Source organism: Squalius cephalus (genome assembly GCF_949319135.1).
Source record: "Squalius cephalus genome assembly, chromosome: 21".
Classification (NCBI taxonomy): domain Eukaryota; kingdom Metazoa; phylum Chordata; class Actinopteri; order Cypriniformes; family Leuciscidae; genus Squalius; species Squalius cephalus.
The window spans coordinates 17,942,284-17,964,816 of NC_137142.1; the positions used below are offsets into that span (position 1 = coordinate 17,942,284).

At 40.1% G+C, this 22,533-nt stretch overlaps 1 protein-coding gene across 1 annotated transcript; it reads left to right on the top strand.

The window, feature by feature from the left end:
• Nucleotides 1–113: 113 nt before the first annotated feature.
• Nucleotides 114–22,014, top strand: trip11 (thyroid hormone receptor interactor 11). Its single transcript, XM_079855605.1, has 22 exons — nt 114–626; nt 3,021–3,100; nt 3,339–3,449; nt 3,587–3,892; nt 3,979–4,050; nt 4,137–4,302; nt 4,446–4,781; nt 4,906–4,946; nt 6,790–6,888; nt 7,252–7,458; nt 7,580–10,318; nt 10,425–10,706; nt 11,659–11,799; nt 11,969–12,162; nt 12,500–12,663; nt 12,887–12,990; nt 13,073–13,172; nt 15,192–15,273; nt 15,389–15,503; nt 19,122–19,244; nt 19,326–19,464; nt 20,761–22,014. The coding sequence occupies exons 1-22, from the start codon at nt 488–490 to the stop codon at nt 20,982–20,984; spliced, it is 5,964 nt and encodes a 1,987-aa protein (XP_079711731.1). The 5' UTR covers nt 114–487; the 3' UTR covers nt 20,985–22,014.
• Nucleotides 22,015–22,533: the final 519 nt, after the last annotated feature.

Sequence of the window (22,533 nt, forward strand, 5' to 3'; positions counted from 1 at the left end):
TTCTCGCTGGGTTGCAGTACTCGTTGTGTCCAGTGGCGTCGCTGTGGATGCGTGGGAAGTGTGAGCTGCATTATGTTGGTCCTCCACCGTCCCACAATCCATCTGTGCTGTCCACGTCCCCTGACTGATGATCATCTGTGATGGCCGCGGTTGAGCTGGCACTTTATCCGCGTGAAAACACAGCGACCCAAAACAACCCCGTACCAGAAACCAGCCTGACCACATGTGGATATAACCCGGCGACCAGGTCTTCGTATTTGCCGTGGATTTAACGCGTATAATCCGGCGTTTTGTCTTTGTTTATGTCATGAAGTTTTGAACCAGCTGGAATCCGGATCTGCTGCTGATTAATGATTATTAAACAAACCGACATAAAACGCTAATCTTTATTAGTTAGCCTGAGAGTACATGAAACCCTCGTCCGCACGGTTCTGTTCTGTGAAAGGCCCGGGTCGGTGATTTAGGGTTAGATCCGGTTCGGCTCGTCATGTCATCCTGGCTGGGAGGTTTGGGCTCTGGCCTGGGTCAGAGTCTGGGTCAGGTCGGGGGAAGCTTGTCTTCGTTTACCGGACAGATCTCTAATTTTACCAAAGATATTCTTCTGGAAAGCGCAGAGGAAGTGGGAGGTGAGTTGATAACAGTCATGAATATCATAAATCCCCATACAGACTTTTAACGTTTTTGTACCGTCGGACAGCTGTTTTGTCAAATATGTGTTTTTTTGTGTTTGTTTTAGTACGGTATTTATTATGCCTTTATATTTAGTGAGCACAACTGTAGGCTAGACTGCTGAATGTGACAGTTTTATGTTGATTAGTTTATGGATACAGTCAGTCCAGAGATGCTTGAGAGTTCATTTCTCTGTAAAATGCACTAGTTGATTTTGTCTGATTGTTGAGATATGATTGTTTTGTCAGGTTTTTGAAGATGTCATTTTGTTTACATTGGCATCTCCTAAAAGAAATTAAACTTATTAAAGAGAAAGTCCTCTAAGAAATGATCATTGCTTACATTTTGATATTCCAAACCTTAATGACTGACTTCCTTCTGAGGAACACAATGAAATGTTAGGGACCTGCATCTTCCTTTCTATGCATTGAAAGTGAATAGTGACTGAGGCTGTCATTACCTTGACATTCTCTGCAATTGTCATATGGTGCTACAGTGCGCTTATATAATGGGATGAAGTAATTATAGTAAGACGAGTAAGAGGTTTGTTTGCATACAGCCGTTGAATCCCTATCAGAGATGTAGCTGTGGTTGGGTTTTAGTCACTCTAGTCTATCTTAATCCAGAAAGTGCTGGAGTTTTCTTAGAACTTCTGTGGTTTCCTCTGTTTTCCCTTGTGAATGGGGACTTAATAATGAAGTAGACCTACTACGGTGGGTATCTCTGTTTTGTTCCTTGATGTATATCTGCTCTATTAATTATGCAAACACTAAAAAATCCAAATGTACCAACAAAAACTGGTGTCATAAGTAAATATGCCCTTTTTGACCATTGGAGGAGTGGAACACACACTGAGAACTTTGATCAGCAGCTTCCAGCAAAGCAGACAGACCTTGAGTCAATCTGTCATGTCTCACGATGCATCGACCTGCGTGTTAGCACTTTCAAAACAGATTATACTAAATAAAGCCTAAAGGTGGTGTGGCAAAAGAGTTCTGTTCACTAACTGTACATTAGGCATTATGAAACTATTGAACATAATTTATTAATATAGGTTAATATTAATATAATTTTTTGTTCATTCCTAATACATGAATAATCATGTTAATGATTTATTTATTTTCATTAACTTTAAAAGTATTGTATTGTATTTCATGTCATATTGCATTGACGACGTAGAGAAACTTATTGTAAAGGCGTTACAGATGGTATAGTAGTAGCAGTTCTTTGGCTGGCTGCCTGGAAGTGGCAGGTGTAACACCTGGTAGGGGTTTGTCCCGTTCCACAACAACAGTGGCCACCTACATGCAGTGTGCCCTTGAGCAAGGCAACACTTCTGAGGGACTGTCACTATATAAGTGGACTGTTGTTTGTTGCATTAGATAAAGGCTACATTGAAGTGACTTCATCACTGTTTATGTTATACAATATAAAGTAGTTATTTAGTAGGTGCTGTTAACTTGTGTGGTTTTCTAGCTAAAATGATTTCTGGTTCAAGCCCCACAAAATTCAAGCAATGAGCCATGGCCATTGTGTCCTTGAGACAGGTTTAGCTTCATGATTCTTCAAGTGGATAATCTAACCAATAATGGACTTTTAATAAAGTTATTGCACTATGCTACGAATTTCCAAATTTCATATTATATTTCCAAATAATGAAAAAAAAGTTAGCATTAGGCTATGTGTGTTAGATTTGGCAGTGTGGTTGAGACAAGACATGCTTTGTGTGTAAATGTGTCTTGTTTGTCATGTGAACCTGAACTGAACCATAGCCTAACTGTTTAGAGCTTGCAAAGGTGCTAAACATGCCTTTTTTTTCACTCTTAAGAGTTTTAAATACAGTATATTGTGCTCTTACTTATTGTTATTTACTTAAGAATCCTACAGAATCCAATCTGTACTTATTTCCAAGTGTACTCGTCAGTTATATACGTGTAATATTCTGCTCTGGCTGTGCAGCTGCTGGGAGGAACTTGATCCTCCATGTCCTCTGGAATGTTGGTATTTAAAGGGACAGTCATGCAACAATTGACAATACTGTTCATGTGACATTTTTGTAGTCTCTGGGTGGATTTAATATGTCTCTACTCTATACACTTGGCAAAGATTGTTCACCTATAACCAGTGAAGTCTTGTAGTTAGTCAGTGTAGTTAGTCATCTTCATCTCTTCCTATGACTTGGAAATGTTGGACAGTTTACAGATGAACAGAAGGTCCCATAATATTTAAAAAAAAGTTTTCTATTTATGGAAATGGAAAGCATTTGTCTTAATTGCTGTACAATTGAGCTTTATGTACAGATGTAGGCTCAGCTATTTCAGAAACAATGACTTTATCTTCCTTTCTTACAGATTCTGCGGCATCTGAGCTGCAGGTGTCCAGCTCTAGATTTCAAGAACTGGAGACTTCATATGTAACACAAAAATCTGAGGTGATTAATTTAGCACACAAAAAAAATATTGTCTGCTAAATTATGCTGATATTTTTCTATTCTATCACAAGACAATGTTTTGTGTGCTTTAAAAGGAAGACATTTCTACTTTAAATTATGTTGCGTAATGGAGTACAATTGAATAATTACAGGATGAGTCATTTCAAAGCATTATGAATGAATGCTAAGATTTGTAAATTAAAAATTGCCTTTGCATGTTTATTTTTGTGTGGTTTAGTATGAGCGCTTGCGGAGACTCAACTCTGAGCTGGAGGAGAAGCTAGAGGCAGCAGAGATTCAGATCAAACAGCAGTCATTGGAAAACAGAACCCTCCTGCAACAAAAAGAGGTTTGGGTCAAAACTAACTTCACTTATGCTCTATTTCTGACTTGAACATTTATCTAATATTAGTGCAAAAATGTACATTAAAAAAGAGAAAAATTTTGAATCATAGTGATAATTTTATGTGTGTGTTTGCTGTGAAGGTGGAGATCAGTCACCTCAAGGCTCGTCAGAGTTGTCTGCAGGAGGAGGTTCAGAAACTCCAACACTCTTCTCAAGCTGCGACCAGCTCATCCTTCACCGATGCTGCTGTGCTTCCCGTCACTACTGCTGCCACTACCACTACTTCGTCTTCCTTTCTGCACCGGTCCTCAGCTGTCCATCAAGGCTTCCATGGCGACGAGGTGGACCTCAGTGATGTCCTGTGGTCGCAGCAGGAAATTAACCGTCTTTCCAATGAGGTGCATCGTCTAGAGGCTGATGTGGCCCATTGGAGGAGAGTTGCACAGGTCACTTTTAATTTTTACCTCAGATACAGTTTAACATATGTCATGGTATAGCTATCGAACTAGAAATTTTTCTTTTAATTTACCAGGCATCAAAGCTGCCAGGAGTTGATGGGAATGGAGACCAGGGTGAAGTTCTGAAAATGCAAAGAACGATCAAGGTGAAAAATCTTTTGAACTGTAACATAGAGTTGGAGCTCGGAATCAGGTTCTGTTTTAAACCTAATTCACGTTCGGACCCAAACAGGAGCTGAGAGAGGGAATGGCAAGGGAGGTGGATGAGCACCAGCACGAACTGGCAGCTTTGCAGGATGCCCAGAGGCAGAAAATGGCTGAAATCTCAAAACGGCACAGGCAGGAGCTGGCAGAGTATGAGGAGAGAATTGAGGAGCTCGAGGAGCAGCTTCAGAGTGGTGAGGACCTTAAAATTAGAGTCTGGACCTTTTTGTATTTTTTAAATGCAGTTGAAATTAGTTTTGAATTGAATTTGTATTTAACTTTAAAATGAACAGTTGAACTTTGAGTACAACGTTGTGTTTATCTCCCTCTTCCCCAGATGGTGGAAGTGCTGTCAAATCAACCACAGTGCAGGACTCCACCAAACTTCAAGAGCTGCAATCGACCATTCAGTCTTTACAGGAGGAGGCAGAGCTTCAGCACAAACAGTACAGAGACCTAATGGTCAGATTGGAGGAGGCAGAGCATCATAAAGTCCAGATAAAGCAGGAGAAGGAGGTGGCCACCGCAGAAAATGCAGAATTGTTGCAAAATTACAGTCGCCTTCAGAAGTCTGTAAGTGAACTCCAGGATCGAGTCCAGGAACAGGAGGGGAAGTCTATGCTGAAAGCCCAGCAAGACAATGAGATACAAACCCTGAAAAAAGCTCTGGCAGGTATAGAGAACCCCAGAAATTGTGTATGATCATTATGACTCTATGTTCATCATATATTGTTCTTGAATGGGAAATTCATAAACTGCTCTCTATTTACTGTTATATTTTTGTATTTTATTTTTAGGTGCAGAGAAAGAGATGGCTAGATTGAAGAGTCTCAGTGAGGTAAATATGCTGAAAACCTTCCTCTGCACAGTTTAGAAGTTTGTGGCCCAAGAATATTTAGACATTTTTATTCATGCTTAGGATTTAAAGTGGTCATTGGATGGCCATTTTCCACAATTTGGTATGATTCTTTAGGCTGTTCATGTTTGTAGCATACTTTGGTTAAAATTTCCCAATGGTTGTGTAAAACAACACCCTTTTACCTCCCCAAAAACAGCTCTGTTCACAGCGACCTGTTTCGTTGCATGTCTCTTTAAATGATAATCAGTAACTGCTCACCCCACCCCTCTCTTCTGTGGGGCGTGTTGACACAAGACATATAAAGTGTATATGAGCGGAGTGGAGCGGCAACAATTTTCCCTTCGCACTCAAAGCATTTAATAATCACTCCGCTCCGGGTTCACCATTTACCGCTCCCCGCTCCACTCCTCACTCACTGATATCAGAAACACCGCTCCGTCTTCGCTCCCCAAGGAAATTGCGTTTAAATTATTGCTTTGAAATCTCGCAAAAGTTCTGCTCATAATATATAGCCATATTAAATAAAAAATAAATAAAAAACAATACTAGGAGAAAAGTTTCAGTGTGATTTATTAGATAGTGTGCAAACTTTTCCTATGACATGCTAAGCTTATTACATATCAGCATTAAAAGTTAAATAACATTTCTGCTTTTTGCAGTGCACATTTTGTTTGGAAAGAAGAAAATAACTATGTTTTCATCAGTTATTTTATCTACAGATCGCTACATTTCTTAAGGATTTCTGCTGATTCAAAATCAAATACAGACAGCACTGTAAGATTACATTTGTTTGAATGCAATGGATTAGTGAGAGAGCGATTGCGTGTGTGAATAAGTGTTACATGTTTAAAATGTGCTTTCACCCGATCCAGCCCGATCTCATGAAAGTGCGTATCTATAGCATGAATTTTATTTCTCGTACCATTTATACAGCAAAAATAGTTTTTGTGTGCATATGTAGTTTTCGTGTGCATATGATACGCACTTTATGGCGTGTAATACACACGCACTCCACACCTCTAATCCTACCCAAGGGGTTTAGTGCCTATCATTTGCATGCAAAAACTATTTTTGGTGTATAAATGGCACGCGAAATACAATTTGTGCTATAGATACGCACTTTCATTGAGATCGTGTTGCCCAATCATATTCAGCTTGAGAACTATAACCTCCCGCAGCTACTCATGTCCATCGGCGTCATCATAACTACATTTTTTTCTGATTTGAGTGATCTATCTGTATCATGCTAGCTAAATGTTTAACGTGTGAATTCTTACTAAAAATGCAGTTCTATAATGGGCCGTTGGCATGAATTGTACTCGTGATGGAGCGGTCGTGACTCGTGGAGCGCTTTAGGAGCGAGTGAAAACCATGACGCTCCGACTTTAAAAATCCATTCAAAATCACACCGCTCCGCTCCCACTCCACTCCGCTCACATACTCTACTTGGCAGACAGTATACAAACAGAATATGACCGAAATATGCTAATACGGGACAGTCCGTCAGTGGTCGTGGGCGGAGCATGAGCAATATGACATCATATTGCTCAGAAAATCCAAACAGCTTGATTATTGAGAGTGTTTAGGCTTTTTGAGGTTTCAAAATAAAGGACTGAATGAATTTTGATGCCATTGTATGGTGGTTGTGTCTACACACTGCAAAGACACATTTATATGCATACACCATATAAAAGTGAATTTTTACATCCGATGTCCCCTTTAAGAATAAAACAATTAATTTGTAAATTTGTGTTTAAAAGTAAACACCTGGGCTTATTCTTCAAATGGCATAATACTTTTTACATCGTTTTTTTTTATTCAGAGTGGTCCTATAGGAGAAGTGGAACATGCTGACATTCTGGAGCTCAACACCATCATTGATACCCTCAGGACAGAGAAGGAAGAGATGGAGAGAGAAAAGGTTTGTATATGTTAACAAAATAATACAAATTTTTTCTTGTTTTTAATCAGAAGTTGCAGTTGCAGTTTTGAAAGGACACTTGTGTGCTATCATGCAAAGGGTAATATGTGCGGTTACACTTTATTTGAAGGTGTCATTGTTACAGTGTAATTATATATTTAAGTACTGAGTGATATTAATGAACTACATGTACCTACTATAGGATTAGGGTTTGGTTGAGGGTTAGTTGCATGTAATTATGCATAATTTACTGTTATTACTATGGTAAGTACATGTAACGTTATGTAACAAGGACAGTGTCAAATAAAGTGTTTCCATATGTGCTTATCAGACAAACTAGTTTCATACAATTTTTATTTTTAGCTTGCGTTAGTTGAGAGACTGACCCTGGCCGAGGAGAGACACAGGACTGGAGAGTCAAAGAGTGCTGTGGAACTGTCACAGGAAGTTTCAGACCTAAAGAGCCAGCTAGACAGACGGGACCAAGCACTAAAGCAAGCCCATGTTGATATAGAGACACTCAGTGCTGAACTGGAAGAATTGGACAAGCAGAACCAAGAGGCCACACAGGTATTATTTTTAAGTCAATGTTCCATGGTTATAAGACATTAAAAAAAATTTATTGGATCTGTTAAATGTGATTCAAATTTAAATTAATATACTGCATACTTACTCTATTTTCCTTCTCCAGCATCTTATTGCAGTGAAGGACCAGCTGTCCATGCAGAAAACACAGGCTGAGGCAGAAGAAGCCCGTCTTCAGTCAGATCTCAGCTCCTCTCTTGACCAGAGACGGACTCTTCAACTGGAACTGGAAGCCCATAGGGAGAAGCTAAGTCAAAGTGCCTTCTCCTTGAATGAACTGCACATGACAAAGCAGCAACTGGAAACCACACTAAAGGAGTTGAGGGAAAAGTTGTGCAAGTCACAAGATCTGGGCAGAGAACTGCGGCAGGAGTCCTCCGACCTCAAGAGGGCACTTCAGGAGAGAGAGACAGAACTTATTGCACTTCGTGAGGAGTTAAGTCATTCTGGGGAGCAAGGGAATGAGTTCGAGGGACACAGGAAGATACTTGAGGCAAGGGATAAAGAGATTCAGGACTTAAGAACAGAGTTAGCAGAAATGAAGACTTCCTTCGAAAGGTCTGCTTCAGAAGACTTTGAATTGAAAATTGAAAATAGAAAGTTGAAAGAAGAGAGAACTCAGGCTTTGGACAAGATAGACCATTTGGAAAGACAGATCCAAGATGGTCAAGCCTCTCTAAGCAGGATGTCCCTGGAGAAAGATACCCGCATTGAAGCCTGGAAACTAGAGAAAAGCCAGTTAGAGTCTGAGCTGAGTCAATCTGAAAAGCGACTATCAGATCAGGCCAAACAGTATCAACAAACCATCGATGAACTGACCAGAGCACGCTCTATGGATGCTTCTGCACTGCAGACCGAACATGAGCGAATGGTGAAAATGAATCAGGAGAAAGATCTCACGATTGCACAGCTCAGGCGTGAGATAGAGCAGATGGTCTCTGACCACAAAGACACAAGCGAAATGTTAGACATCACTGTGGCAGGTCAAAATCAACTCACAGCGCTTCTGCAGGAGAAGGACGCCTTTGCCGAAACCCTGAAAGCTCAAGCTGTGGAAATGCAAAAGGAATTAGAGGGCAGTGTCTTGAGAGTAACTCAAGAGTGTGACTCTCTGAGAAGGTTAGTGGAGGAGAAGGACAAACAGCTTGGAGCCATGAAGGAAGATAACAGCCATCTGAAAGAAGAGATTGACCGTGTGAGGGACCAGCAAAGCAGACCGCAGTTATTGTCAGAGCCTCGGACACTGGACATCATCACAGAGCTTGAGGCCGAGGTGACCCAGCTCAAAGCTGCCAGAGATCAGCTCGAAGAAGAGGTCCAAGCTCTGAGGACGGTATCAGAGGAGCAGCAGGCCACAACGCTGCAGTCCCAGCGTTCTCTACAGGTGCTACAGAGTGAACTAGAGCAAGCACGGTCAAGACATGAACAAAGCTCTCTCAATTATGAAAGACTCATCAGTGCTAAGGATGAGGAGATTGTACTGCTTCAGTCAGAAGTGGAGGGCCTAAGCACACAAGGACAGAGTCAAATACAATCCGTAGAAATCCTACAGGAGGACAAGACCCAGTCATTGAATGGTGAAAATGGTAACGAGAAACACGACCTTTCAAAAGTAGAGATTGAGAAACTAGTGAAAGGGATCAGGGAGAAAGAGACTGAGATTAACCAGCTAAATGAGAAAAACCTCTCTCTAACCAAGCAGCTTGACCAACTTGTGGTTGCTCAAAATGAGCTGGGAAAACTGTCACAAATGGTCCTTCAAAAAGATCTAGAAATCCAAGCGCTGCACGCTCGAGTGTCTGGTGGCAATGGTCAAGATGTGGTGTTCCTGCAGCAGCAACTGCAAGCATATGCGGTGGAACGTGAACAGGTGCTGGCCGTGTTCAACGAGAAAACCAGAGAGAACAGCCAACTGCGCTCAGATTACCATCGAATTATGGACATTGTTGCAGCCAAGGAAGCAGCCTTGTTGAAGCTCCAGCAAGAAAACCAGCGGCTCTCCACCATGAGCGACCCTTCAGGCAGTCAAGAGATGTTTCGAGAGACCATTCAGAACCTCTCCCGCATCATCCGTGAGAAGGATATAGAGATTGACGCCTTGACTCAAAAATGTCAGACCCTGGTCTCTGTCCTTCAGACAACTGGCGTCAGCGATTCCGTGAGCGGTGGCTCAGGAGGCGTTAGCAGCAACCAGTTTGAGGAGCTCCTACAAGAACGTGACACCCTTAAACAACAAGTGAAGAAGATGGAAGAGTGGAAACAGCAGGTGATCACGACGGTGAGGAACATGCAGCATGAATCTGCTCAGTTGCAAGAGGAGCTCCTCAAGCTTCAGGGGCAGGTTTCTGCCGACAGCGACTGCAGCTCAAAGCTCTCGGTGGATTACACCAGACTTATTCAAAGCTATGAGCAGAAAGAGAAAAGGCTGGGATTGTTGAATCAAGAGCTGGCACAGGTGCAGCAGACCATCAGCCAGCTGAGCAGCACCAAAGACGTGCTGCTTGGGAAGCTAGGCAGTGTCAAGCAATCTCCAGAAGTTTCTGCTATGATTGCTACCCAGGCTTTTGCTCCTCCAAAGCTGAAGGAGGCAGCACTACCAGGCCAAGATGAGAGTGTACATCAGGAGTTGCAGTCAATGCAGAGAACATTAGCAGAGAAGGAGAGCATGATAAGAACTCTGCAGGAAAACAATCATCGCTTGTCAAATTCTGCATCTCTGTCTGAAAGTGAGCAGAGAAGCCATGTAGAGGAGCTCAAGCATGCCAGAGAGAAGCAAGAATCGCTACACCGCTCCCTCAGAGAGAAAGATCTACTCATTAAGACCAAGGGAGACCAGCTCAGTCAGGTGACTTACAATTCTGATTTCTTGAATGGATGGTAGGGAAAGCTTTAAGATGTGCAGTACCTTAGATAGAACCTTGTGTGCCTTTTTTTTTTCCTGTACACTCTAGGTGAGTGAAAATTTACGTAACCGTGAGAATGACAACGAAGTCTTGAAGCAGGCTGTGACGAACCTCAAAGAGCGTGCGCTGATCCTGGAACTGGATGTGAAGAAATTAAAGGAGGAGAATGAAGCGATAGCAGCAAAAGCTCGTGAGAAAGAGACCGAGTTCCGTGCCCTGCAGGAGACCAACATGCAGGTGTCCCTGTTGCTTCGGGAACGAGAGTTTCAGTTCAGTGCTGTGAATGAGAAGGCCATTGCCATGGAGAAGATGCTAAAAGATAAAGAGCAGGTTTGTTTGTTTGTTTGTGTGTGCTGTTAAAATATCTTATCCTATCCTAAGTTAACTCTTTCCCCTCCAGCGTTTTTTTTAAAAGTAGCCAGCCACCGCCAGCGTTTTTGATCATTTTCACAATTTCATGGCCCCCAGAATATATTGTTGTATGAATAAAGAACAGACCCTCTGCTTTCAAACAAAAACAACTTTTTAGTCTAGCTTTATGCATTCTTTTTTTATCAATACTTGAATGTGTATATTTTTAATTTAAAAAAAATAATAATTTTGAGCAAAATCGTTTTTTTGTCAAAGACTACATCTGAATCGGATTCAGAATGATGATAAAAACGTAGATGGAGTAGATTGAGTCCATCAACACCCCCAAAGCTTGCATAGTCCTATAGCTCATCCTGGGTCAACATTTCATTCAGTAATATTAGGCTGTAACATCATCTTTGCATGTGTTTTGATCAGGAGATTCAGTACTCTCCCAGAAGATGTGTAATAGCGCCCCCTACCTTATAACAAAGAAAACATGGAAAGCCAGAAAATTCCATCAATGGAGGGGAAAGTGTTAACATCCAGAGATGACTGTATGGTTTCGTAACCATGATTATTTTAGAAATTCCATTTTGGTTCAGAAATTACATCATTTAACTTTTTTAAATTTTATGTTTACTTGGAAAAAAGATTGTCAGATTTTGAAGCTTATTTAAAAAGTGTTCAACATTGATCAATTTTACTTGATCAAGTATTAGAATGATTTCTGAATGATCATGTTAAACTAAAGACTAGAGTAATATCTGCTGTAAATTCACAAGAATAAATTAAATTTTAAAATATATTAAAATATACACGCCCCAATCTTTTGAATGGTAGTAACTTTTGAATTTAATTTTACACAACTTTTGCTCTGGTTTTATGTGTGTTGTGAAGTTAATCTGTTCTGCCTTTCTCTGTACTGTAGGGTAAATCTGGTGAGCTGAACCAACTGTTGAATGAAATTAGGTCCATGCAGGACAAGGCAGTATTGTTTCAGCAGGAAAGAGATCAAGTGATGATGGCCCTCAAACAGAAACAAATGGAGACGTCTGCTCTGCAGAGTGAGGTAACAGAGACCAAGATTACACATCATTACTGTGCTTTATTGCCTTTCTGAAGTGCTGAAAATATTAACTGCTACAGTCTCCCAATTATCTTTAATACCCATTGCATCCATTACAAATATATTAATACTAATAGAGGAATTATTGTACTCCCATGTTCTTTTTGTGTAGCTGCAACATACGCGTGATAAAGAGCAGCGCCTGAAGCAGGAGGTGGAGCGTTTGCGCAACCACCTGTTAGAGATTGAGGATTCGTACACACGTGAGGCTTTGGGAGCTGAGGACAGAGAGGGAGAGCTGAAACGCAGAGTGGCACTCCTAGAAGAGCGGCTGGCGTCTTCCTCTAATGCCGTGGAGAGCGCAAGGTGGGAGTAAGAGGGTTTTTGTCTGTTGGCAAGACTGTTTGCTCCTAACCAGAGTTTGTTTCCAACACACTCCCTCGCTTTTGCTTTCACACCAATTCATACCAAGTAGAGCAGCACGATTCTGGATAAATTGAGAAGCATGAATTTTTTTCATTTTTTTTTTTCAAATAGAGGTCACGAATCTCCTATGACTCTGAACAGACAACTAAATAAAACTAGCAACTTACTGCAGTCTATTTAAAAATGTTTAAAAACTGTATGCTTGCAGCCAATTTTTTTTAATGTACCCATTGTATTGTTTATGGCTTCACCAATGTCTCTATGTGTGTGCATGTAGTCAGCAGGCAAGCATGCAGGTGGAGTCTCTTCAGGAGCAGCTAAATGGTGCTGTCAGACAAAGAGATGAGGCACTGATTCAGCTCCGTTCCACTCAGGATCAGGTCAACCAGTATGCAGTGTCACTTTCTAACCTGCAGATGGTGCTAGAACAATTTCAACAAGGCAAGAGTGTACATTTATTTTTGCTTTTCCATTTTTGGTATAATTTATGAAGCAGTTTTTCTTGTATGGAATGATGACCATTAAAGCAATTACAAATGTTGATTAGAGTGTACATTTTCAGATTTTTTTTTTCTATCCTTTTTTAAAATGTTTGAATTAAGAGAGGAATCTGCAATAAGTCTTCAATCCTGAACAAAGTTGACATCTGTATCTCTCTTTACAGAAGAAAAAGCCATGTACTCAGCAGAGCTGGAAAAATACAAGAGAGAAAAAGAAGAGTGGAGAAATAAAGCAGAAAATCTTGGGGATCAGGCTGCCGCTCTGCAAGTCAGTTCAAACCTCTGTTCTTTCTGCACTCTGCTTGACACAAGTATTTATATCATTGCTCAATGTCTGTGTGTAATCTTAGATAAACCTGGATGAAGCGAACGCAGCTCTCGAATCTGCCTCCCGCCTCACTGATCAGCTGGACCTCAAAGAGGAACAGATAGAAGATCTGAAGAAACAAGGTGAGACAGTATGTCATCAACTGAATGACTGTTGAAATCAGTGCTGGAGAACTTTCTTTAAAAAAAATCAGCTCAGCATTTCACCTCATTGTGTAACTAGGGCAGAGCTTCTCAACCTTTTGACTTGCAGGCACCAGTTGTCCGACACAATATTTGAAAAAGGAAAAAAAATTGAAAATACAGAAAAAAATTAGAAAAAAACTAACACTGAGTATCAGCATTTATTTCCTGATTCAGTTTGATTCTAATTAAGAATTTATTAACATATATTTCTCTCCATAAACGCATCCACTGTACTGTGGAGATGAGAGTCGGCATAGTCATCTTCATTTTTGTCACCGTCACATCATTGGGGGCAAATTTTTATTGCATTTCATTTTGTTACCTTCATGATCCTGTGCTGTACAGCACTAATAATATATCACACCAGACACAACCCCATAAAATGTTGAGACGTTGAGAGTGCGCCGCAAAAAGACTTGTCTCAAGCTCAGTCACCACAAAACTCATGACACATGATCTGAGATTCGGTTTGTAGCACTGTAGAGTCTTGTGAATGTCAACAGGACTAGGAACATCAGGAACCATTAAATTATGTTTGACTCTTTGAGACTGTGGTTTAAGTTTGATTAATATCTGTGCAGAGACTGCAGACACTAAAACACACGTGTGCGTTTGTGAGAGAGATGCCAGGTCTGTAGATGGTATAGATGTTTAGCATTCCTTTGCATCCTCCTTTCTTTCAGAGAGAAAATATTTATGGCATGTCAGTAGCCAAAGTGTGTAGACAAAGATTCTCTTTTTCCATCCACCCTGCCTTTCTATCACAGCCATCCCTTTCTTCTCTGTCCGTATCAAGCCCCAAATCAACAATGCGGTGCTGTCGGTCTAAGAGGGAGAGGAAGGTGAGGGATGAGCGCTGGTATTTTTACTGCATCTGTCAAAGAACGACTGAGGAGAACGTAGACAGAATGATCGAGAACGGTTAATTTTTGCTTAGCAAAGCACAAGTGCAGCCGACAGACATTCCAGGGTGTTTAGCGCAGACAGGAACTCTCTCACCCTCTCTTATCGCTGAGTTCATGTGGTCTCTGGAGGTAAAGTCTCAGAGGAAAAGAGTTCTCAAGAGCCGAACCGCCAAACCTGCTGGACCAGTGAGGGGTGTCGGTGATAAAGGCATTTAGAGCACGTCATACTCGCACACTTCCTTGTCATTACTCCATGAGACATTCCCAGACACACTTAACCCAATACCACTGTTATTGCTGTTTATGTTAAGGTGCGCACACACATACTTATTAGTTCTATGCAAACACTTGTTCTCGACTGTTTGCATTAATGGATAACAAAGTCATACCACCTTCTGCTGAAAGCTCTGTCTGCATCTCACAAATACAGTGTCCAAAATGAACTCTCGCCAAGTGCAAGTAAAATTGACTTTGGCTCAAAATAAAAGACTTACTTGCCGGTGGCTCGTAACTTTAAAAGGAACTTAATAGTGGTGTAATTCATTTTGACTTTTATGTTTTTGAAAGAAGTCTTTTATGCTTTCCAAGGCTGCAATTATTGGATCAAAATTACAATAAAGACAGCAATATTGTGAAAAGTGTAATAACTGTTTAACTGTTTTTTATTTATATATATTTTAAATTTGTATTTATTCCTGTGATGGCAAAGCAAAACAGTCATTACTCCAGTCTTCAGTAAAAAGTATTAATTTCGTACATTTTGTTACTGACCCTAAAGCTCTTTTGAACATGAAAACACAACTGTGTGTGAAATTCAGTTATTTTAACTAACAAAAAAATCACTTGTTGTGTGTAAAAAGGAAATGGACCCTACACACACACTTAGACACAAGGCCTTATCTGATAGAAGCCAGACATTATCAAAGTAAATCATTTCTTTATTAAGGTGCTGGTTTTATGAATTAGCCATAATTCATGACCCAAACTGTGACCGCAATGAAGGATAAAATAACACATGATACTCAAACCTGTGCTTGTGTCTGTTTTGCAGTGGATGTGAGACAGGATATGTTGGAAGAGGCTCAGAGGAAACTGATGAACCTCCTGAACACCACCGAAGGCAAAGTGGATAAGTGAGTCCAAAACACAGTCTGCACTGGAAACATATTTCATATATATTTAGATCCAAATATTTTCAAAAGGGTGTTCCTGTGAAAAATCATCTAACATCATTAATTGCTGACACAGGGTTCTGATGAAGAATCTTTACATGGGCTATTTTCATACCCCCCGAAACAAGCGCTCTGAGGTGCTGAGGCTTATGGGTAATGTGCTTGGGTTGGACCGAGATGAGGTGGGCGAGGTAGGTCAGCGCTCTCTGCTTCTCATCATGTACATTTCTTTTTATCCTCCCTTTTGCATTCACTTTTTTTAATGTATTCGTCTTCACAAATGCAAATGTGCACGTGCCTTTGGATTCACATTCAGTGAATATTGTTATGTCCAATTTTTCAAAGAGGAGGAGCAGCCTCCTTCACTTTTTTTCATTTCCTCCTCCTTTCTGTCTTACCCTTGTTGTAAAATTCCTTTGACTTTTCATCAGTCATCATGTGGCTCTGCTCCAGACCTCATCTCACCTCTGAAACTTGATGGTTAAACAAGTGTGGATTTAATATTTGACCTCCTGATGTTCGGTTCTCCACCCAGCCTTGTTTTTTTTTTGTTTTTTTTCAACTATCTCATGTTTGATGTCAGCATTGAGGATGTTTATCAGATGTTAAAAAGATTTTTCCACTCATCTTACCTCATGTGTTTAATTTGGCGCAAACCTCGAGCTGCCCACGCTGGTCTTGTTGAAAAAGGTTCTTGTTTCGAGTTCTTTGAAGGATGACTTCAAGTTGCGTTTAGTCTTCGTTGGTAATCAGGGTATAGAGACTTCTGCTCTTCCAGCCTGTGCTAAATGACATGTCAGCATCCCCGGAAACCCTGCACGCATATGACCACATTCATTTGGCAGACTGCTAATAGGGCTGATTTGTTTTCTATTCGAATATCTGTTTTTCCGTTTTGATCCTGGTGGGGCTGAATTTCTCAATAACTAGGACAGATCAGGTCTGATGATAAAGCAGGATGTGGCTTAATTTTTTTCTTGGAAAAGCCGTAATCTTTTAGCCACTATCCTCAAAGGGTCAAAATCAGTATGGAATTTTTTCTTTTGCAATGAATTACGCTGCAATTGTTCACAACCCTTTTTACTTGAATAATTTCCATATTTCCGAGTGAAACGGGATATTCAGCAAGGGGGGAATTGTGAATTAAAGGGATAGTTCACCCAAAAATGAAAATTTATAAAAAAAAAAAAAAAAAGAGTAACACTTGACAATGTATGATGTAGGATGTAGGAGTAGCGTAAGCTTTGACACCTCTCGCGGTTCAAACAAATAGAGCTGGGCAACCGCGTTCGTCATTACGTTGTGCGTCAAGTTCAAGCTAAGGGTTACTCTTTTGGCGTAAGTCGACTTGCTAGTTATTTTAGTCGATAAAGTTTTAAATATGGATATATTTCTTACTCGAATGCATCGCTTCACTTCAGAAGACCTTTATTAACCCGTATGAGCCATTTCGAGAATTTATCATGGATGGATGCACTTTGATGGACTTCCAAAAAAATACACCCATTGACTCCCATTATAAAGCTTGGCATGTTTTTATATAACTCTGATTGGATTCGTCTGAAAGAAAAATGTCATATACACCTAGGATGGCTTCAGGGTGAGTAAATCATGGGCTAATCTTCATTGGATTGTTCCATACCAGAATGGAATCAGACTGAATATGATTTTGCTGAAACAATACCTAATTTGCCATTTTGCTCAGTGTTTTTTTTTTAGAATCATTTATATAATTAATTATTCATATTTCACTTTTGAGCTAATTTGCTACAATAGTATAACTAGTTGTAATTAATTATAAATATTTGGATCAGTTAATAGAATTAACTTGATGAAGCAGAATTGATATTACAATCTATTAACCTGTTCATCCAGTGAACTCTCAGTATTAATCGTCTATCAACGTTTGTGGCCACAGAAAAATAACTTTCTTTCTTTTGTGCTACTCAAGAGCATGTGGCTGTAATCACATCGTTAAAGGGACTTGCAAGCAGTGACCACAGAATCAATTCTCGCATGAATGTGCACAAAAATTTGATTTAACTAAATCACAAATACATAACTAGTCTAAACAAACACATACACACAAGTATGAAGTTGAAGTCAAGTTCTTCCGGGTTGAATGAAGAAATGGCAAACTTGCGATGTTAGCCTGACTCTGTCGTTGTCGGGAGAGAGGAAAGTTATGACGTAGCTTGATGTGAAGGCTCTGGCGGCACGGGTGCGCTGGCTCCAGGACCAAGTGAGGTCCCACACAAACACCAACCAGAATAAGAGCAGGAGAGTGTGTGGCCACTTCCGCAGAGGTCGAGTTGGGCTTGACCTAATGCGAGAGGTGTAATTTTCAAGTGGGAAAAGTTACTTAATTTAGAATCTGACTTGTTTGCATAAGAGTGGGCTGGCATTTTGTGTCCCTTCATACTCTGAATTAATATAAGCATACAATGCATGTTATGAGGAGGTGATGTACACTAATGTGTAAGATGCTAAACGAGGATTATTGTGATATCAAGCATGATATAGATGTTACATAGTAGTAGTTCTATCATAAGGCATGCCTAAAATATTATACAATACAAAAAGACAGTAATGATACACACAATGTCCTGGATAAATGCATGTTAATTCATGGAAAGGTGTGTCTATGAATTAATGGAGAGAAGTACATTTTATGGGCCTATGTCTATCTTTCATATGGCCTGTGCTGTTGCATTTGGCCTCCTTCCACATTTTTTTGTGTCGTCTTATCTCGCTGGCGTGCCTTTGCTGCCATGGTTACCAGGGCCCTGTTCTTCCCTTTTGGGGGGGTTGTCACAGACACCTTGGCACCTAGTTTTGTTGTTGGGTGAGGGGGTTTTCTGGATTATTCATTAAATGTAATGAATAATTGTGTTTGATTAGTGCCGCCACTATCCTCTTATAGTCTTCATTAATATACTGAGTAAGCAATAGTAGATGAACAGACAGTAGGCAGAAATCAGGAGTTACAGAGGAAGAAAGAGAGAGACTGCCTGGGAGACGGACAAATACTGAATTAGATGATGGGCCCATGCCAATCCTGCACCTAAAGCATTTCCTTACCCACAATCCCATAGAAGTAGTCTGGGGTCTGGCAGGAGAGACTCCAACTATTCAGTAAGTGGTGAGCAGAATTACCCAACAGCCCCAAGAGAAGAAAGAGAGAGAAGGAAAGTAATTGTGTGTGTGTGTGTGTGTGTGTGTGTGTGTGTGTGTGTGTGTGTGTGTGTGTGTGTGTGTGTGTGTGTGTGTGTGTGTGTGTGTGTGTGTGTGTGTGTGTGTGTGTGTGTGTGTGTGTGTGTGTGTGTGTGTGTGTGTGTGTGTGTGTGTGTGTGTGTGTGTGTGTGTGTGTGTGTGTGTGTGTGTGTGTGTGTGTGTGTGTGTGTGTGTGTGTGTGTGTGTGTGTGTGTGTGTGTTTCTGGGTCACACAGTCCACTTTCCATTTTAACCCATATTTTCTTTCTCCACTCCTCCCCACACCTACACATTAAGTTTAAGTTTCCACTCAAGACCTCTTTGTTTACAACTCTAAAGGCTAAAAATATTCCCGGTCTGTTTCTTTTCTTTTTTGGGGGGGGGGATAAAGTCTGATTCAGTGGTTTTATTTAAAAGATAGCATTCATTTGCTCTAGTCTGAGTGCTCTGAGGACAGTGTTTTTTTTCTGTATCAGTATTTCGCTGAACTTTGTACAGTGAGAGGGGAAAAATACAACTCTCTGAAACACAACCAAAGACAGCACACACATAAACACTCTCTCTGACTAACTGACTTATGACGTCTCTTTTTGCAGTTGTTACAAGAAGAGGGCAAGAGTGGGATGACCGGATGGGTCTCGAGTTGGCTGGGAGGCAGAGCCGTTCAGAGTGTACCCAACACCCCCCAAAGGCCTACACACGCACAAAACCTTAATTCGGTGGGCACACATGCTAATGCATGCACACATACATTATTACACAAGTGTATCTTCCACTTACACTAGTGTCTGTGTTTAAAGTCCTTCTCTGAGATGTTCGTGAAGTTCCTGGAAGTAGAGTCTACTCCTGCACTCCCTGCCCCTAAACTGCCTGTTTATGACATCAAGCCCCTGAGTGCGCCCCCACCTGGCCGGAGTACTGCTAACACACCTGCATCAGGTATAACGTCTCATAAATATAGGGATGTGCGATACATTGCTACCATATTGGTTATTTCTTTTAAAAAAAAAAATTGGTACTGGCTTATATGTGAGTTTATATTTTAATGGATCAGTATCAGCCGATATTATATATTTAAATGTGCATGATAATGTCCCCTATTTTTACTTTTAAAGGTAATTTTTTAAGATTTGAGTAAGTTTTCTTAAGTAACACTGTTAATGTTTAATTTTTCTTTTTAACTTATTCAGACAAAATAGTATAGACCATTTGTCAGTTATCAGCTATAACATGAATATCTATCTATGAATATCCCATTCACACTAAGGACAATAACCATAAAGTTTTAATGATCATTATAATTCCACGAGAATAGGGAAATCCACACCACAGCTATAACAATACCAACACAGAGGAACAATATTGTTAAAAATGCTTTCAGAATGTTTTTTTTTTCTTCTGATGAACGATAGAAACATTGACAGCCAATCAGAATCCACCCCAACTTAAAAGAGCATGAGCATTTTAAGCGACGGACAGCTACAGCATGCACTTAGACTACGTCTACTTTAATCCGCATACATTTGAAAACGGCGTTTTTGTTTAAAAACTTTCCGTACACACTAGCGTTTTCCGATGTTTCAGTGTGGATGAGAAACATTTGGAAAATGCCTGAAAACGCTATATTCAACTTACTGCACATGCGTAAAACCTCACAAAAGCTCTCTGAGATGATACAGATGGAAAAAATAAATAATAAAGTTATCGCGCAATTCCTCTGGCAAGATAATTTTATTTAGCAAAATATCTCACCTTTACTGATGCGTCCAGGTCGCACTCAGTCACCATATATTTGGTTTAAAACGCAATTGCTCTCATGTATTGCCGCAGGACAGCAAATGTGAGTACATTTTCTGTCATCTTTGCAGGACTGTGATATGAAGAGTGTGCAAAGTAATATATTTTAGCAACAGTGTGAAAGTGAATAGCACATAACAGGCACGGTATCGGTATAAACATGAATATCTATTGGTACAATATGCGTCACATGACTAAACTTATGTCATCGTTTTTAAATAAATCTACCCACTTTGGAGAGCGTTTTCAAAAAGCTTAGTTTTCATTAATAAAAAACGCCGTCTCAGTGTGTAAGAAAGGCCTAAACGTTTTCAAACGAAACCATATTAATGTGGAAAAGGCCTTAGTGTAAACGGTGTTAACGTTATAGTTACCATTCTTTGTGTGAACAGGCCTGTATATTTGTGATCGCTTCTAACACTGCTCATGTTCTTTCAGGTGTTTCAGGCCCAGGTAAGCGCACTGGGGATTCAAACCCTTTCCTGGCGCCCCGCTCTGCTGCCGTACCCCTTCTCAATCCCGCGGGTGCAGGCAGCACTGCAGGAGCTGGGGGACATCTGCTTATGAAGCCCATCTCAAACGCCCTGCCAACGTTCACACCTGTACCCGTGTCAGCTGAGTCCAGCGGTGGGGCCGTGCTGAAAGATTTACTCAAGCAGTGATTGTCCACCTGCACTGCCACTCACAGCACTTTAGCTTATCAGGACACTACGTTCCAGCAGATGGAACAGAAACTGGGCCATGTCACGGATTCAAATATTTACTAAAATGGCTGATTGCCATTAGAATGAAAAAGATAAAGCATCTAAGGGCTGCCCGGGCTCGTTAAATTTGACTAAATTGAGTCCTAAGTTTGACAGAATCAAAGATTACATTATCGAATATTCTTGTGACATTATCCCAACATTTATTTAATGTCGTGCAAACATTCAGCGTCTCATTTTTAGACAAAGAGAGGTGTTTAATGTTTTTCTAGTGTGTTGAGAGACTGTCTGATGCTGTCTGGCATCCACTACACAAATGGATTTATTAAACTGTTTCCACTTCTGCAAAACTACCTACTCTTTCAAAATCCTCCCTTTTTAAGTGCTATGAATGGTTGGCCGTTTGGTGTGGCAGGTACAATAACAGTTAATCAAGAAGTGACATTTGATCTTGGGTTTAGACCGCTGCACATGCTCCCATGCAGTACAAGTGTGCAGTTATGTTATTTATTTGTACATCGATCATCATCATATTTTTCACTGCTTATGCAGTGGGGATAAGCTAAAATGTATCTGCAATTTTCAGATTTCTTTCTAAGGTAGAAAGATAGATTATGTATATACAATTTGAAAAAAAAAATATTGCACACATAATGGAAGTATAAGAAGGAACGAGAGGATTAAAGTGTAAAAATGACCTGTACATTTTAAAATGGGTGTTAATAGATTAAAACAGCGGACTTCAAACCAAATATTTCTTTGAGGCCTAATATAAAGTGGATTTTTTTTAATAGAGAAAATGGCCTTAGTAAATCTCTTTTTGGTTACTATATCTTTCATAACAGTTAGGTGCACTTGATTATATAGATTTAGGATAGATTTATACGTTTTGCGCTGGTGTTTATTTAAAGTTTTGAAAGATAGCTCATGAAAGTGATATTCAACAACAGTGTTTCTCTTTTCTGCAGAATAAACTCTTCTCTACATATTTTTGCATTTTTATGTTTTCGCTCTTGTGCTTGTCTTTTAGTTTTATTTATTTTTTTAGCACTCGTCTCTAGTGCTTTTTTTATATTAAATTATGGTTCCATTTTAATAATTGGTGTTTTTCTTTAGAAATATATCTCATGATAGCTATGCAAAAGGAACTCTTGCTGTTTGGTAATTAATTTGTAAATCCTCTAATCCTGAAATTGTATTTCCATATATTCTACGAGACTTATAGGGGTATGTTGATCTTTGCGTCTGTTTTTTCTTTTTTTCTCCTGCAGACTATGTAATCGCAAGGCTGTAATTTAAAAGTCCTTATGGAGGCAGTGGTGTAGAGCATTATCAGACCAGATTAACCTCAAAAGGGAATGTCCGTCTCTCCCAATATGTCTCCAGGGAAAACCCTGTCTGGAATTCCAATTGTAGTGTAACCGCGTCTAATACAGCGGTCTGTTCTCTGTAATCTGGTGCGTAGATTCTTGGAACATTTAACCAGTTTAAATCTATATTGATATTG